Raw genomic sequence first — 18739 nt, 5'->3', positions numbered from 1 at the left:
TGTTTTTCGATTTTTGGGCCTGTACTTGTGGCCTTTTCACCAGGGGTATTTGAGTCTAGCATGGGCCTAGTCTTTCTGTGGGTTGTCTTGAATTTAAACATCATGGAGGCCATGGATGGAATGGGATTGTGCTGATTTTGCAGTGTTTTTCGATTTTTGGGGGTGTTCATGGGGAGGGACATGCCATGTGGCTGGTGGCCATTTTGAGTGCAGCTACAGGCACTGGCCATGTGCTGGCAGGCAAGTGGCCATTTTGAATGCAGGCTTTGTTGTTAGGCCTCCAACCATTTTGCCTACTTTTCAACCTTTATTTATGCCCAGGGGTAGTGAGTCTTGCATGGGCCTAGTCTTTCTGTGGGTTGTCTTGAATTTAAACATTATGGAGGGCATGGATGGATTGGGATTGTGCTGATTTTGCAGTGTTTTTCGATTTTTTTGTGCTCTATAACTGAACTGATGTTCCTCTGTCTTCCATTTTTTTTAGGTGCACAAGACTCAAGAGAACCACCAGTGCCAGGAAGAAGTCCTGCAGCGGTGTGTGTGTGCAGCATAACGTCACGCGACGTCACGTCTGGCCTCAGACAACTCTACAATTCGTGCAACTGCGGCCTGCTGTCTGACCTGCTCTGAAGAAGATGGCCCCAAAGAAAGTTCTCCGTAGCTCCTCTAGCAAGAAAGTTGCTAGTAAGGAGCAGAAGAAGCAAGTTACCAAGGAGGCTGGTGTGCCACCCGCCACTTTTTTTGGGAGCAAAAAAAAAAGTACGCCTGCAGCAGCAGGATCTGCTGGGGACCAACCTGAGAGCAGCACCCCTGCTCCATTGGGTTCAGTGCCTCCACCACCACGCCAACTTAAGTCAAAGCCCTTGAGTGCTTCAGAGGCAGTCAGTGTACTTCTCCAATCACCATCGACCAGTGATGTTGGCTCATCGCAAGAAAGTAGCAGCAATGTCCCTGAATCAACACAGGTTGTTGTAACTCATCTGACAAGTGTTGAACAACCACAGCCGCAACAACAACACCATGTGCAAGTACACGCCCAAGTACATGTGGAAGGAGAGGCAGCAAAAGGAGATGCGCAAGCAAAGGTGCATGGACGTTCACAAGTGCCCACAATAGTTGTTCCTCCCGAAGTAGGGGCACATTTGGAAATCGACAATGAAGCTGAGGTATCATTGGAAGCCACTCCTCCTGATGATCATTCATTGTCTTCCACATCCCTAGCAAGGAAAAGATCAAGGGGGGTGTCTACATCTTCTTCAAGCCCACCTCGTTCTGGTGCAAGTGATCTGTCTTGGGAACCACAACTGCGGTCTGACAGTGAGGCAGAGGCACACCATGATCTGACACCGTTACCTAAGCGTAAAAGGAAGGTCGTCCAAAAACTCAAACCTATGGAGTGTGATGAGGCTCAACAAGAAGTGACAGATACTGCTGGTGATGAAGCCTCTCACGATGACGACGAGCCAGTCATCACAAAGGTCACTGCAGCCCCACCGGGCATGCAGCAAAGAGACATTTTGACCCTATCCCGAGAAGCTGCTGAGCGTGATGATGATGTCGGCGAGGAGGCAATGGAAATGGAATCATTAGATTTGGAGTTAAGTAGTTCACCAAAACCTACCGCTTCCATATTTCTTCGCAAGAAGGTACCCACCTCGTCCTCGACCTCAATTCGTGGTGGTGAAAGTGCAAAACGTACTGAAGTTCGGCAATCCACATCCTCCACTTCATCTGTCATTAGCAGCAGGACCACCACCACCAGTATCGCCGCCTCCTCCGGCCCCCGAAGACATTTCAAGTCTCCAGTTTGGGACTTCTTTAGTGTTTGCCCAAAAAAGGAAAACGTAGCCATTTGTAGCCTTTGTAAGCTTCTAGTTAGTCGTGGTAAGCTTGGTTCTAACTATGGTACCGGAGGCCAGAGAGGTCATCTTGAGAGAGCGCACCCTGTCCAATGGTTTCCGCACCTAGAGGCGGTCAAGAAAGCCGGAATTGCACGTAATGAAAACGTTGATTTGTCATCTGCTGATGACGAGGAGGTACAAGAAGACGATTCAAACACTTCACTTACACCCAGTTCCCATGTCAGCAGCACACCCCATGGGAGCCACACTAAGAGTGTGGGAGAGAGTGAGACATCAATGCGGAAAAGTTCATCAGCGAGCGTAACTGGGTCGAAGAGATCATCATCATCCCGTAAATCATTGGTCCAGGGCAACATTAAAAAGATGTTGTTTACAGAAGCGCAATATGAACGCAACCACCCAATGACCCGTCTGTATAACACTAAGCTGGCTAAAATGCTAGCTCTGGACCTTCTCCCTTTTTCTTTTGTAGAAGGGGTTGGTTTTCTAGAATTAGTGGCAGTGCTCTGCCCTAAATGGAAGGTTCCTAGCCGGTTCTATTTTGCCCGAGTTGCGGTTCCAGCACTACATGAAGATGTTCTGAAGGTGATTGGGGCAGCTTTGCAGAAGAGTGCTGTTCACACTATACATCTGACAACAGACATGTGGACCAGTGGCGCAGGCGCTGATTACATGTGCATCACTGCACACTGGGTCTCTTTTTCAGGGGCTAAAGCAAAGCTAAACTCAGGTGTTGACACTAACATTGTTTTTAAAGGTGCTCGGAAACATGCAACACTAGCCATGTTTGGTTTGGAGAAACGTCACACAGCAGAAAACATTTTGGATGTCTTTAACACAAAGGTCCTTAACTGTCTGTCCCCACTAAAACGCAAGGTTGGTTATGTTTCCACGGACAATGGCTCCAATATAGTTAAGGCCATGAGGGACGGTTACTATTTCAGAGTGCCGTGTTTGGCGCACTGTATAAACCTGGTTGTCCAAAAATTCTTGGGTAATAAAAGCAGTGCAGCGTACAGTGTATTGGAGAACTGCCGAAAAATTTGCAAGCATTTCAGGCATTCTTTTAAGGCCCGGAAGCAGCTGAGGAGCATGCTATATCAATGTCAAATGCCAGTGAAAGCACTCATCCAGGAGGTGGTAACACGTTGGAACTCAACCTTCTACATGCTTGAGCGTCTGTATGAGCAGTATACGCAACTCGATCAATATTTCTTGAAAGAGGGTATAGAGGAGCTGAGGATGGGTGGGCCGCAATGGAACATAGTTGAAAGCCTAACACGCATGCTTCGTCCTTTTGAGGTCTTCACGCGTGCAGTCAGCAAGGAGGACTCTAATTTGGGAAAAGCTATCCCATTGTTGTACATGCTGGAGGACCAACTGAAGGAGGTGTGTTCTGTGTTTCGAAAAGATGACAAAAAGAAAGACTCTTTGCTTCTGGCTGAGCAATTATTAGAGCTCCTACAAGGTGATGAACGTCTTCAAAAGATCCATTCAGAACAGCATTACATTTGTGCTACTATTCTGGATCCACGCTACAAAAAGGCGCTGGCAGGCAGAGCATTCTTTCCTTTTGGTGATGAAGATGTTACAAAGTACAAACGTTGGCTAGCCTTGTCAGCCAAGAAGTTTGAAACAGAACGGCTGGAAATTGAAGGAAATGGCAGTACATCAGCAGGCCATCCCCAGTCAAAACAATCCACTTCTGCACCTGTGGCTGTGGCACAAGTGACCTCTCAGCCGTTAAAGACACCGGCAACCGGATCATCTGCACGAAAGACAACAGAAACATTGGAGGCTGAAGAGGATTGGCTAGCTCTGCGTGGGTTTGGTTCTCAAAAGGTCAGAGGCACAGCTAGAGGAACCTTGGAGGAGGACCTTGAGTCGATGGTGAAGGACTATCTGAATGACTCCACAGAGGTCTATGTTAATTCTGACCCATTGGCGTATTGGCATGGGAAAAAAGAATTGTGGCCACAGCTCACCAACCTGGCTATAAACTACTTGTCTTGCCCACTCGCAAGTGTGTCTTCTGAACGGGTTTTCAGTGCAGCTGGTGGGATTGTAACTCCCAAACGGAGCCGCCTCTCGCCCAAAAATGTGGAGAGGTTAACAATGATCAAGATGAATCAGCACCTCATACCACCAGATATAAGAGTACGAGAGAGCGTGCCGGATGAAGAGGAGGTGGCCAGCACCATAGATGAGGGAATTTCTACTCTGTCAGGTGGCACTGACCTCACCCGGGCTGAATTCGCAGAGTATGATGACGAAGCCTTATTCTTATTCCTGGACCGTGATACCGACTTCGAGCCCTGAAAATGAGACAACGAATCAATAACTTTCTTTTTCATCCTTATTCACTTTTATTCCTGTGTGTCTGTCTTTCTTTGTTGTGCACAGTTAATATAATTCAAACTTTAATCAGATAATCACAAAGACAAGCCCATCAGCAGAACTGTCTTCACTTGTTTGCTAATTTATTTGAAGGTGCCGCAGTCTGCATTCCTCAGGTTCACAAGTTCAGAAGAACATGCTCCTCTATCCTCCTCCTCCAGACTCCTATTTCCATCAAAGCAGAGGGCTGGTTTACGCCCAATGAAGAAAGACTCAGCACTTGTGGGGGTGTTGTTCTACCTCTTTGCAGGTGAGTTGACGGGTCTGGGGCCATTGCTGGGAAGCACTAAAAGTGGTTTGTGCCAAATCCGAGGTGGAAAATTTTTTGTGTTTTTGATGACTTGCTTGCCTTTGAGGTGCTCTTAGGGGGGGTTCCGTCTGTTTGTGGGTGAGTTTCGTGGTCTGAGAGCATTGCTGGGACACTCTAATCTTGATTGCATTTGCTTTTCAGGAAATCCGTCGTGCCAACCCCGACTTATGGCCTAGCTACGCAGCGCGTTTGGACCGAAGGCCCAGAAATATTGCAAGTATGAGATTTTGCTTTTGGCCTGTTTGGGGGTGTTATGCTTCTTGGCGGGTGGGTTGCCGGGTCTTGGGGCATTCCTGGGAAGGTCTAATACCGGGTAGAAGTGGTTGGGACAAAATCCAGGCCGATTTTTTTTGTGGCTATTTCAGACATTTTGCTCTATGTAGCGTTTTCGGGGGCCTGTTTGGGGGGCTTCCTGGTGTTTGTGGGTGAGTTTCGTGGTCTGGGAGCACTGCTGGGACACTCTAATCTTGATTGCATTTGCTTTTCAGGAAATCCGTCGTGCCAACCCCGACTTATGGCCTAGCTACGCAGCGCGTTTGGACCGAAGGCCCAGAAATATTGCAAGTATGAGATTTTGCTTTTGGCCTGTTTGGGGGTGTTATGCTTCTTGGCGGGTGGGTTGCCGGGTCTTGGGGCATTCCTGGGAAGGTCTAATACCGGGTAGAAGTGGTTGGGACAAAATCCAGGCCGATTTTTTTTGGGGCTATTTCTGACATTTTGCTCTATGTAGCGTTTTCGGGGGCCTGTTTGGGGGGCTTCCTGGTGTTTGTGGGTGAGTTTCGTGGTCTGGGAGCACTGCTGGGACACTCTAATCTTGATTGCATTTGCTTTTCAGGAAATCCGTCGTGCCAACCCCGACTTATGGCCTAGCTACGCAGCGCGTTTGGACCGAAGGCCCAGAAATATTGCAAGTATGAGATTTTGCTTTTGGCCTGTTTGGGGGTGTTATGCTTCTTGGCGGGTGGGTTGCCGGGTCTTGGGGCATTCCTGGGAAGGTCTAATACCGGGTAGAAGTGGTTGGGACAAAATCCAGGCCGATTTTTTTTTGGGCTATTTCAGACATTTTGCTCTATGTAGCGTTTTCGGGGGCCTGTTTGGGGGGCTTCCTGGTGTTTGCGGGTGAGTTTCGTGGTCTGGGAGCACTGCTGGGACACTCTAATCTTGATTGCATTTGCTTTTCAGGAAATCCGTCGTGTCAACCCCGACTTATGGCCTAGCTACGCAGCGCGTTTGGACCGAAGGCCCAGAAATATTGCAAGTATGAGATTTTGCTTTTGGCCTGTTTGGGGGTGTTATGCTTCTTGGCGGGTGGGTTGCCGGGTCTTGGGGCATTCCTGGGAAGGTCTAATACCGGGTAGAAGTGGTTGGGACAAAATCCAGGCCGATTTTTTTTTGGGCTATTTCAGACATTTTGCTCTATGTAGCGTTTTCGGGGGCCTGTTTGGGGGGCTTCCTGGTGTTTGCGGGTGAGTTTCGTGGTCTGGGAGCACTGCTGGGACACTCTAATCTTGATTGCATTTGCTTTTCAGGAAATCCGTCGTGCCAACCCCGACTTATGGCCTAGCTACGCAGCGCGTTTGGACCGAAGGCCCAGAAATATTGCAAGTATGAGATTTTGCTTTTGGCCTGTTTGGGGGTGTTATGCTTCTTGGCGGGTGGGTTGCCGGGTCTTGGGGCATTCCTGGGAAGGTCTAATACCGGGTAGAAGTGGTTGGGACAAAATCCAGGCCGATTTTTTTTTGGGCTATTTCTGACATTTTGCTCTATGTAGCGTTTTCGGGGGTCTGTTTGGGGGGCTTCCTGGTGTTTGCGGGTGAGTTTCGTGGTGTGGGAGCACTGCTGGCTATATATACTTTACTTTGCAAGAGGTTTGAAGCAAATCCATGGTGGCTGAGGGGACTTAGGGCCTAGCTGCAGAGCGCGTGCGGAGTGATTTGGGAAATTTGTGAAAAAGTGACTAAGTCCCCATTTTTGTACTTTTGCTCTTTGGCTGTTTGGGGGTCTTCTACTCGTTTTCTCCTGGGTTGACGGCTCTGGGGCCATTGCTGGGAAGCTCTAATACCGGATAAAAGTGTTTTGGACCAAATCCCAGGCGGAATTTTTTTTGTGTTTTTGATGACTTGCTTGCCTTTGAGGTGCTCTTAGGGGGGGTTCCGTCTGTTTGCGGGTGAGTTTCGTGGTCTGGGAGCACTGCTGGGACACTCTAATCTTGATTGCATTTGCTTTTCAGGAAATCCGTCGTGCCAACCCCGACTTATGGCCTAGCTACGCAGCGCGTTTGGACCGAAGGCCCAGAAATATTGCAAGTATGAGATTTTGCTTTTGGCCTGTTTGGGGGTGTTACGCTTCTTGGCGGGTGGGTTGCCGGGTCTTGGGGCATTCCTGGGAAGGTCTAATACCGGGTAGAAGTGGTTGGGACAAAATCCGCGCGGAAAAGCCTTTAGTTTTGGCACTTTTTGTAACTTAGGGTTCGTTAGGGTTAGCCCTAGCAGCAGGATTGCATGTGTTTCGGGGTGTTCTAGATTTTTCAAACTGAGTTCTGGGGTCTTAGAGCACTCGTGAGAATGTGTAATTTTGGTTGCAAGTCATTTGAAGAAAATCCATGGTGGGAAAGGGGGGATTTGGCATAGTTAAAGAAAGCCTTTGCCACTATTCTTAACTTAGGGTTCGTTAGGGTTAGCAGTATTTCTATTGCATGTGTTTGAGTGGGGGGGATTTCGAGTCTTGGAGCGATGCTGGCTATGGCTACTTTTGCTTGGTTGCTTGCAAGTGGTTTGAATGCAATCCACGGTGGGTAATGGGTAATTAGGGTACTTCGGCCTACTTTTACTTTCAAAGTAAGTTTTGTCACCAGTTTTCTGCTAGGCCTCGTTTTTTGAGATTTGATTGGGGGTCTTCTACATTTTTGCGACTGGCTTTAGTAAGGGTCTGGGTGGGAGCACTGCTAGGAAGATCTAATTTTGTTCTAAAACACAGTTTACAGTACACCTAGCTTGAGGGGCAAGATCCGATACATTAATTTGCCCATACATCCTTCAAAAGGTGACTCAGAGTACGCACTTTCAAAAACATTGTACTGTCTACTAGGAAAAACAAATTGTGACTTTTTGCACTCCACAGCCTACATGCCTTATATTTATTTATCAGTGGTGTTGTAATATTATATCACTTCCTGTTTTTCGTTGAATAATTACAGGCCGGGTTTCAGTCTCTGCAATGGGGAAAAAAGGATGGAGTCAGGCTTCACAGTAGCGAGCCACAATTCAGCATCAGGCAGGCAGTGGACAGGGTGTCTTCTGGTGACCAACATCGATGGACGAAGCGTCGGCTGCAATGGAGGAGTGCCGCTAATAGGAGGATTTTTTTTCTGCGGGCAACTTACTTACCACTTCCAACAGGACCACTACAACCACATAGATACAGTCTCCCTTGCCTTTTTCTCTGACTGTGACTGCATTTCTTGGCTCTCTCTCTGCTTCTACATTGATCCCTTAACACATCACTTAGTCCACTCCACTATCACATCTGCACCACACATAGTCATTTGTAAGTGCTCCTACGTAATTCGCAAGTCGCAGCACGCCCCAGGCCGTAGAGGACTGGGATGGCCCCAATGATGAAGCATGTCACCAAGGGGCAACCCTGGTGAGTGAGGGGACACCTAGAAAAAAAGCAATTTCTCCTTTTCTATCTACTATACCTTCTTCTTGTATGTTAGGACAGCACTTCACTGATGCCTGTCTTGTCTTCTGTTACAGGTATCCTTTCCCTGCTGACCCTACCTTTACCCATCCCACATTTTTTATTTTAGTTTGTTATTTTTCTCCCCCGCCTAATGCCTCGAACACCCTGTGTTTACACTTCTGGGTGTTGGTGACATTTGGAAGTGGAACCATATTTGCATCGACTGGATCACGGGGAGTAAACCGGACACCTTCCAGACCAACCCCATTGAGTGTTGTTGTGAATGGATTTATAGTGACCAGCAAGGCTCTCGGGTATCTGGCTACAGAGACCTTATGTTGAATATCGTTATCAATAATTCCACACAGGCCCTGTACTGTCGCATTCTTTCTTTCCACAGTTGTCGATGATATATTCTTACTCAGCTTGACAAAGAACCATTGCTAATGTGAAAGAACTTCAACCGAATTAGTAGTTATACTTTACCATTTGTTAGGCTACAATGTGGCACTGCTCTACTGTACTTCTGTCACATGCTATATTCTCAGTTGTACCGTTGAATTGCTCAGGAGGACAAACCAGATTTCATTTTCTTTTTTTTCATAGGCATGCAACTGCCACTGTGTCACAACAATAGTACCACCGCTATGAGGAAATTTTATCCGACCAAGATTGCCAACGTTATTCGGTGTTTCCCGTGGAGCCAGCCCTGGGTCTAGCCCTACTTTCAAACACAAATTACAGGTAAGATAAGCGTTTGGTGGTTTGGGGGTATAATGGAGTATTAGTACGAGAGACGAGAGACTGAAGGTAGTACTACTAAAGTCCTAGGACTCTTGGATTCACTTCACTGAGTCTGTGAGAGGCACTTAGTGTTGAAAACATTTGGGCATTTACACTTAAAGGAAGAAAATGGAACTAAACTTTCAGGAAAACAGTCAACGTTAAACCCCCACCCACCAGGCAAGCAGTAAAAAACAGGTATGCTCAGATAAAGTTTGAAAAAGTATATTTATATCCCTAACAAAATAATCTCCCGCAAGACCCTCCCTAACCCCAACGATTGTCCTTCAAAAGTCCCCAAAAACCCAACTCCCAATTCCCACCCCCCAAAAGTCTCTAAAAAAGGGGCAAGGGACACTATGGGTGGATGCTGTTCACTTTTTGGGCCAGGGCATCATGCTCCTCGCGGAGCAAGGCGAGCTCCTGCTGAAGGCGGGACACCATCAGGGTGGTGCGGCGCAGGCGTGCCTTCACTGCCTTGCAGGTGCAATGCCTGTGAGAGGCAGCTGTTGGCCTTGCTGCTCGGTGGTGGCGTTTGCCTTTGGCAGCCCGGCTCAGTCTGGGTGGACCACTGTGCTGGGTGGCAGCCCGTGGGGCCACGGAGGCCGATGCAGACGACGTTGTTGTAGTTGTCGACTGCACACTTTCCACGTCCTCCAGGGCCACCAGCCGCCGATATTCCGCAACAGTGGCCTCGATCCTCCGTTGCCGGGCCGCTCTAGCCAGCTCCTTCCTCCTTGTCCGTTTGGAAGGAGAACCTATATGAAGAAAGAAAGACATAGTCTGTAACCAATGCTCTTTTAGATTAACTCAATCATTCAGCAGAAATTTGTGTTGCAGTACAACTAGCAACTTGCAAGCGCATTACATAACTATTGAGGCCAGTATCTATCTAACCTCACACTTCTTCATCCTTGCTCTAACATTAGTGGGAGTTTAAGGAACAAAGTCTACGAGCACTGTGGACTTCCATTGGAGTCGACTATGAAAGTACACCAGTCTTATTCTTCTTCTTATCTCTTGTTTTGGAAAATTGGTACGTTATTTTCTGCAAGCCGGCATAATGCCAGCGCGGTAAACTTGCACCCGAGAAAAAGAGACGCACGCCATGAGGAGTGACCTAGACTTGCGTTGCCGTTGCGTTACTGTACCCGTCCAGTACATGCAGGTGGTGAATCTCTTACTTTTCTAGTACGGGTGGCACTGAGAATACTCTGTTACAACTCAAGGGCTACTGCTTAATTAATTTAACTTTCACCCTACAGTGGAAATGAGTACTAGAAATGGAAAATTGAAGAAGATAAATAATCTGATTATCTATCACTTCACATGGGATGTTTTTGCTTATATATGGGATGACTTTAGGTGCTTTGCTTTTTATTGAGTGACCAGTGATACATCCACACATGAATGACTGAGTACTACTAAACTTATTAAGAGAGGTAGGGAGTGGCCACCATAATAACCGGATCTATGCAGTGCTTGCAATACAAACTACTGCTACTATTTATGGTAGTATTTGGACAAAATTAAAAGTTCTTTTCCTTGCCTTTCCTACACTGGAACGGACGTGCGGGTGCAGTGTTAGTGTTACATGCTCTTCAAAGTTACACTTAGTTCATCCACTGACCGTCTACTCTCTCTAGATCATGGGTACTCACAAACTTTCTCTCAGGGGCTACATTTACAGTGTAGTTTGGGGCCGAGGGCCGCACTGGTGGGGGCGGAGTCAGAGGGGGCGGGGCTAAAGCAAAACGATAACTTGTGACCATGAGGTTGCACACAGGTCCCTGCAGCAGATGCCCTCATCCACTGAGCCACCAGACCCAGCATTTACATACATCTCTCTCCCTCCTGCTCTCCCTCCTGCCCTCCCTCCATCTCTCTCTCCCTCCTGCCCTCCCTCTCCCTCCCCCTCTGTCATCTCACTGTGTGTGTGTCTATCTGTGTCAGCCTTCAGCCCGGGTTGAGACCGCTTCCTCAACGCGCACACACAGACAACAACACCAAAGTACTTAACAGGTCTTTAAAAGACCATTAACATATTATTGAGGCTTTGTTTGTTTTAGCGCCCCTGCTTCTCCACCCTGACAATCACTGCTTGCCCGGCCCCACAGAGCAGAGGCTTAGTTCTATTTCACCTCTTTGTGGTCTTGCATCTCCACTCTGCTCTGTGGGGGCCGGGGGAGCAGTGATTGTCAGAGTGGAGATGCAGGGGCGCTAACAGGTGAAATACAAAAAAGCCTCTGCTCTGTGGGGGCCGGGGGAGCAGTGATTGTCTGCAAGGTCAGCGCACCGCCAACGAAGGCTTGCCGGGCCACCACCGGCCCGCGGGCCGTACTAGGAGTACCCCTGCTCTAGATACACATATGCTATCTAAGAGTCAGATAGTAGCATGATCCAGGTATATGGACACATACAGTTTCTGTGTCACCCACCCAGGCTGTTGTCCTTCCACCCATCATTGCTTCATCATTCACCCAGCCATGCATCTCATATTCTTGCCTTCCCAGCTAGTCTTCAATCTCAATAAGTAAGGAATATATAAGAGCTTACCTCTGGCCGCCACCACCACCGTCTCAACTCTCACAGCTGCCGCCGCCGCCTCCTCCCCTGAAGCATCGCCCGATTCGCCCTCCGCCTCGGTGTCGAGCACCACCACCTCCACACTGGCCCCGCCACCAGATGTTCCACCTACAAAGTACATTTAAGAATGTTAGAATAAAGCAGTCACTAGTATTTGGTCTAGGAATGAAGACATGTGAAAACAATGTAATTTGTGACTGTCGTTAAAGTTAAAAAAAAATGTCCCTTTTTCCAGGGAAGGTTGTCTTGCTGCACTTTTTGGCACAACTGATGAAGGCTGTTTTTTTAACACGCACCATTTTTCTCCACACAGACAGAAGATGGACTTCTAACAACAAGATCAAGTTGAAACCAGGTGAGAGCTCGGCTCGACCACAAGAAATGTCTTCAATTAATCGTCAGCACTAACCACTTTTCCATTATCAGTTAAACGTTTAGTTTTATTATGACTTCATTTTAATAAATGTGTTTACTTTTAATAAAGCTTTTAAACTTAAATACAATCTGTGTTTTTTGGTCCAGACTAGAGTGACTGAGCGAAAGGTTTTGCAATTTTTGCAAGCATGAGTCCAGATAGAACACTTCAAAAGACATTATGGACAATCCCAGAGGACTGCACTAAGTTGATAGAGCTATTGCTGACTAGAATCATGGGAGTTTCGCCAACCGTGCAATCTTAGTTAGCTACACAGACAGACTAATAAGAATAATCTAGTAATACCACAGGGAGTCATAGTAGAGGCAGGATAAGAATTTAGATACAGTCTACAAGAAGAGCAAAGACAATTTTGAAAAAAGTCAAATGAGGAACGCTAGGAAAAATAGGTACTAGTCTAAAATGAAAACTTACTGGGGCCAGCAGAGGAGCCCTCGCCTGCCCGATCCTGGCCCTGTTGATGAACAGCATCCGCCGCCTGCTGCTCCTGTGTCCTCCTCTCGCCCCTGGGGGGAGCTGACGTACAACATGAAAGAAAGAACAGAAAACATGGATGATTGTTGCTTGTCAATGTCAACCAAATCAAACATTTCAAAAGAACAATAACAAAATATTTCTGCGAAATTATATTGATTATGGTTACTTTTCATTTATATGCGGACCTGTGACTTCGAAAGTCACGTAACTCACTAAACAAAGTACTGAAACGTTCACCTAGGACTGGCAGGCAGCAGTCCGCAGGCAAGACGCAAAGTGACAGACAAACTCCATTGTGATTTCAGTCAGATCAGTGACAACACTAACAGTTGCCTGCTACATTACCAGTCATTTAAATAGTCAAACTATCAATCCACCGCCACTATTTTTCTTATTGTCAGGGTTACAAAGGAAGGGGCAGATTTAAGCCCTTGCGGCTCTTTTGCGCCGTTCTTGCGTGACTTTTGTGACGCAGCAGCTAAACAAAAAAGGGCGCCATGGTGCGGCGTATAATATTATAACAACGTGACGCATTTGGGAGATGCATCCCGTTATAAAGCCCTGCGCCATCAGGGGGCGTTCCGGCGCAAGGGAGGGCATTCCTGCGCTGGAACACATCCTAATAGTGGCTGAGGGAAATCTACAAAATATCAATCAGTCACCTTTAGGACAATGATGCGTCACACAAACCCTGCACCTGCTTGAAGCAGACGTACGGCTTGACCCAGCATTGGGGAGATAGGGTACCCCAGAGCATTGATGGAGCTGCGCCATCGTTGCGACGCAACTCCAGCAGTAAAGCTTCGGTGACGTTTTGGGCCCATGGTGCGCCGCATTGCAAATACGGCGCACCATGTTTGGTGGTGGTAGCGGGCCGCACAATTAATGGCGCATCCCTGCTACTTTGCAGGGATGCGACGGTAATTGCAATTCTGCCCCTTAGGGGCATACTTACTTACGCGTTCTGGCGCATCTCCAGAGATGCGCCAGATCAAATGCGTCACGCAAAACTACCCTTGCGACACGGCAGATGTGCCTCATTTACAATGCGGCGCGCCCTGGCGCAAGGGTAGGCACTTGCGTGAGGCATCTCGTCACGTAAGAGCGGCGCATCGCTGGAGTCACGTCGCCAACGCAATGCAACTCCAGTAATGCTCAGGGCCACCCAATACTTAACATGCTGTGTCAGTCCTTTCGCCTGCTTCGAGCAGACATAAGGAATTGAATTGACGTAGCAGCGTCGCAGAAGTGCCTGCGTTAAATCTTGTACATTTCACGCAGGCAATTTTGCGAGGCGCACAGCCGCTGGACCGCGGCGCCCACCCTGCGTACTAGGAACGCACCCATTGTGGTGCAGGCCCATGGCTTTATAACATGACGCATCTCCTAGATGCGTCATGCTGTAAATGACTCGCAGGGATGCGGCACGTTTACGCCGCTGTTGCGTCACGCAAGGCAACGTAAACGTGGCGCAAGGGGCTTGTAAATGTAATCTGCCCCCTAGTGTCTAGCATTACGCAGTTCTGTAAAGTACACTCATACATAATAGTTACTCAGGCCAATGAGACCACGAAATAGAAAACAAATAAGCATAGTAGCAACGCCACTGAGAAGGAGAGCAGTGCACCTGAAATGCACAGAAGATTTTGAAATATAATTTAACTACAATGTAATCGTCATCAGCGGCATTATTGGCTTGCTCCATGTAAAAAACAAATATTTGCAATACAACAACACAGAGCAGGAGAAAACATCATAGTAGTGAGTGATTAAATGGCTACTACTACTCACCAAGCCCGGGGATCTCCAAGCCGAGCTGGTCCAGCAGGTCGCGCTCGCGGTCCAGGAGGTCCGTCCAGCGATGGGTGACCTGGCTGTAGGTGCGCTGGACCCCGTAGAGGTGGGATATGGCCCAGCACACCTTCTCCCACCGCTTCCGGCGCTCCCGCATGTTGTACCCGCCGGCCGCGATCCTGCCGCCTCCCGCGATGGTCCTGGGCAGGCGGCGCTGGACGAAGTAGACCAGCGCGCCCACTTCCTCCGGGCTGAAGATCTCCCGTCGCGTCACCTGCTCCCCCCTCAATCTCCCGCATGCTGTCCTGCCACTGGGTCCAGCACTACTCCCCGCCGCCGCTGCGGCCCTCAAGTGCCTGGGCAGCTTCACGGCGCCTGGCTTGACCATGGTCTGGGCAGGTAAGGTAGGAAGAAGTAGAAAATTAAGAAAGAATAGGATAGGGAAGAAGAAAAGAAAAGAGTTTAAAAAAGTAGTTTAAAAGTAAAGAAAAATAGCAGAAAAGACAAAAATATACAGCTAGGAAAAGAGAGGGATAGATAAGAAGCAAAATCGTAAAAAAAAAACTGAAAACAAGCAAAGGATGGCAAAGATACCAAGAGGATTAAACACCATGCCCAGACACAGGAAATGAATGAAAAACAAGATGGCCGGCGCCCGTTCACGAGCGCAAAAGTAAGTTCGCGCGAGATTTTCCTCGCGATCTCGTGCGAACCTCTAGATTTCCCGCGCGATCTCGTGCGACCCTCTACTCGCAATGCGCTTACTGCGCGAGATTATACATAGCGGGCGGAAACGGAAATACGTCACGCAAACAAAATGGCCGCGCCCGTACTCGACCTTGGGGTAAATTTGCGTGTTGCGCTGCAAGCGGCTCGCGAATACTGCAAAAAAACTCGCGAAACAACAAGCCGCAAAAAAATAAAATGCTCATTCGCACGAATTGGCGGCTTCCGCGGTCGGTTTCGCACGACGCCGCGCCCCGCGAATAGCGCGAAAAAAAACGAAAAACGATTTCAGCAAAAGCAAAAGCAATGAGCAGGTGCAAAAGGTCAACCTCATGATTTGTAACGATTCTTTGTAGTGCTTCCTGAGGGGGCCCTCCAGAATTCGGTTGCCTGCTTGCAACTATTGTGTGACCCTGCTCTGACCTTAACTGTATGCCACAAAGGTCCTGATTTACAGCTAAAGGAGCAGACAAGCAGGTGCCAGGCTGGAACTTTAAATTCTTTCAGTGACACATTAATTAGCCCCTAATTCATTATTGTCAGTTGGGGCAGGGCAGGTGTTGTAACTAATTTTGCAACAATGAAAGCACTTAGCAAGTGCAAAAGATCACTAATCAGGGCGCACTAAGGAAGCAGGTGCCAGCTAAAAAAATATTCTGTGACACATTAATCAGCCCCAAATTAATTCAAGTCACTTGAGGCAGGGAAGGTGTGCTTTGCTTTGCCGAAAATAATGTACACTGGACAACCAGAGGGTGTGGTGATGAAACAGAGGGTGGCATGGGTGGGCCAGAGGGTGGCATGAGTAGTCAGAGAGTGGCAGTGGTGACAGAGAGTGGCAGTGATGAAGAAGAGTGTCCCAAACAGGCTGGACATGTAGAAACAACAAGTTCGCAAAACTTGCGACATGACAGGTAAGTTCGCAAATTGCGAAATTGTAAAAACCCTCGCGAACTGGCAGAAACACGGGCGAACACAAAAAAAAACAAAAAATTCGCAAATTCGCGGGAATTCGCGGATTTTGCGGATTGCGAATCCGCAAATCCGCAAAATTCGCGAACGCGAGATCCGCAAAATTCGCCCATGCTTAGTGTGGAGGTCCGCGAGTTGGTAGAAGGGGCGGGGGTGTGAGTGGTGTATGAGGGGGAGCGATCTGTGTCTGTGCTTGAGTGCTGAATTGGGATACTGTTACGAGACCCAATTTTGAATATCACTGACTCTGATGTATTCCCATTTATAGTATTACACGGCGCTCTAACATGTGACGCCATTCGGGATACCACAGGCTGCGCTGCCATCTGCCCTGATGCAGAATTCAACAGCTCTGCTGCCTTGTGGTCCCATTTAGGGTATCCCAAGCTGTGCTGTGTCACATGACCCTATTCAGAATATCACAGACTGTGTGTGTTGAGGTGTGAGGTCGGCACCCTAGTGTCTCCTTGTGTGAGACGCTTCCATGTGTTTAACTGAACTTGAATTTCACAACTTCTATTATACCTACACTTCTGCAAGAATTTTAAATCTGTCATTGAAACTGATGTCCTCCTTCCTGTTCTTCTGTTTTGCAGGATGTCAGAAGCACCCTGGACGGGTAAGGTTGGTTTATTGTCCTCCTCTCAGTGTTTAAGGAGCAGGTCTGGCTGCAGGGTGGAAATGTCAGTGCTGAGCTCACACAAATCCACTTTCCTGCCAGAGCAATACCACCTCAGACAAAAATTATATATACACATCATCTCGTAGCTACTGTCCCGTCTTCCAAACATTGTTGAGGCCCCTTGGCTTGTTCTCAAATTACACACACAGTATTTTTCATTCTAAGAAACTACAGAGTGTGGCCTTGAAACTTAAGTAAACTACTAATCGTATGACCATACCACGAGATCAGAAAAACTGCTTTGTTATGACCTAAAAACACTTTTTCAACAGAGATTACCTGACGTTTTCCAAAAACACTGAGTGTTCTAAACCGTCTTCAGGAGTTGCACCCCCCTCCATTTGCCAAGCCTCAACCGTCCATCAAATGTTAAGGGCCATCATTGGAATTCTCTAACAACCCACATCCTCCCCTAAACCCGCCTCATCCTTCAGTACTCGAGTGCTGCAGAGGTTACAGCCCCTGTGTATTATTTCTCCAGTTTAAGGAGTGGACATGACCCAAGATCCCAGCGTTAATTTAGTAATAAATATGAAAGTGGGCACAATTTGGAAAGGTATTCTCGGGAATTAGTAACTATATGAACTCATCTATGCAGAGACAGTGGCTGGTATAGGGGAGAGCATTTTACTACAGTTCTTCAAACCCGTGCAGCATTATAGAGATGTTGAGCTATGTTAATATAACACATTTGATATTCAAGCTAAAAAATTCACATTCAGAGAATTATGCATAATTGCCCATTCCACTCTGAGGCTGTATGTTCAGAATGTTATGCCAACACGTTTCACCCACTTGTGATTACCTCCAGGGCCTTCCCAGGGGAAAAGCTTGAGAGCAGTTATTAAAATGTAAAACAAACCTCTACTTTTATGGTGATGTGGTCGCCTAACACGAGCGTCATGCACTGCACGTCAGCCCGTCTGTTACCGTCCCAGTGAGAGCGTGAAGAGAACAATGTTTATAAAAATGAGAAGTGTGTGGAGTGCAGCAGTTGTTGAAAAAAGAGAAGATAAATCGGGCATGGATTGCATCAGTGCCATTCAGTGTCAACATAATGTAAGCAAAAGATATTGCTCTGAGCTAAAAAGTAGCAGTTCAGTTGAGATGTCCTGAATGTGATAGAACTCAGCACAGAAAGGGGCTTGTACCTCTCTGCGAGTCCGTGTCATTTACACATTAATCCAATGGTCTTTCTAAAAAAAGGTGTTTTTTTTGTTTCTTATCTTGTCGCTCATTGCCCTAGATTTATTTATTTCCTTTAATGTGTATATTGAATACTGTTTCAATGTGTGCACATTTTTATTTTTACAAATTCTTTAGTTGCATCACTAAAACTCTCAAAGGGCTTCTTCAGTCTCATAAACCTAACTATGTCCCTCAGCTCTGCTCCGACTTCTAAGAAACCTTTCTTCGACCCTCTCTAACTTCCCTTCAGCTCACACCGTCCTCTGGGGTCAGCATCAAATCAATCCTCAAACCTCTGAAAGTGTTCACGACCCTCACTTCTGGAATCAGAGAAGAGAGGGGGAGAGATGGAGACTAAAATATTCAGAAAGATGGAGGAGGCGAAAAGAGTGAGGTAGAACAAGGGACAAAGGCAGATGAACAGGAAGGAAACGAGTAGATGGGAAAGGTGCAGAGGGAGGTGGAGAAGAGGCGAGTGAAAGAGACACAGGCAGAGAGGGGAGCACCTGCTTGCAAGTGTCCATTTCACTTTTGGAGCTGCCCTGGAGTGAATATTCGATGCGCCTGGTTTAGGATCATCTGAAAGCAGTTTGGGTCCTAAAAGGGGGGCTAATCCGCTGATACTTTAGAGAACGACACCTGGGAGCAGATCACAACAACAAGGAAGAGAAGAGAAGCGGAGGATCCATCTTAGGGAGGTGTTCGAAGCAGTGAGCAAGAAGTCCAACCAAAGGTCCCAGCCTTGAAATCAAATATCCACAAATAGAATTTCTAGCAGGGTCCAAAGTGCTGCACCTCAGAGTCAGGGTGTGTGCCTATCTACACCGAGGTACGGGCCATCT

At 47.5% G+C, this 18739-nt stretch overlaps 2 protein-coding genes across 3 annotated transcripts in view; one reads left to right on the top strand and one right to left on the bottom strand.

Moving 5' to 3' along the window:
- The window catches only part of LOC147724977 (E3 ubiquitin-protein ligase TRIM39-like), a 170350-nt gene that overhangs the window by 77187 nt on the left and 74424 nt on the right, over nucleotides 1-18739 (top strand). The gene's annotated exons all lie outside the window — the stretch shown is intronic.
- On the bottom strand, nucleotides 8861-17050 carry LOC147724978 (uncharacterized). The gene is made up of 4 exons (XM_086966622.1): nucleotides 16989-17050; nucleotides 12473-12621; nucleotides 11593-11730; nucleotides 8861-9794 (listed from the first exon to the last, which is right to left on the bottom strand). The coding sequence occupies exons 1-4, from the start codon at nucleotides 17048-17050 to the stop codon at nucleotides 9394-9396; spliced, it is 750 nt and encodes a 249-aa protein (XP_086822748.1). The 3' UTR covers nucleotides 8861-9393.

Source organism: Lissotriton vulgaris, chromosome 4_1, assembly GCF_964263255.1.
Source record: "Lissotriton vulgaris chromosome 4_1, aLisVul1.2, whole genome shotgun sequence".
In the NCBI taxonomy this organism is placed as follows: domain Eukaryota; kingdom Metazoa; phylum Chordata; class Amphibia; order Caudata; family Salamandridae; genus Lissotriton; species Lissotriton vulgaris.
Note: the sequence above shows the minus strand (reverse complement) of the source record. Positions and strands in the feature narration are given on the sequence as shown.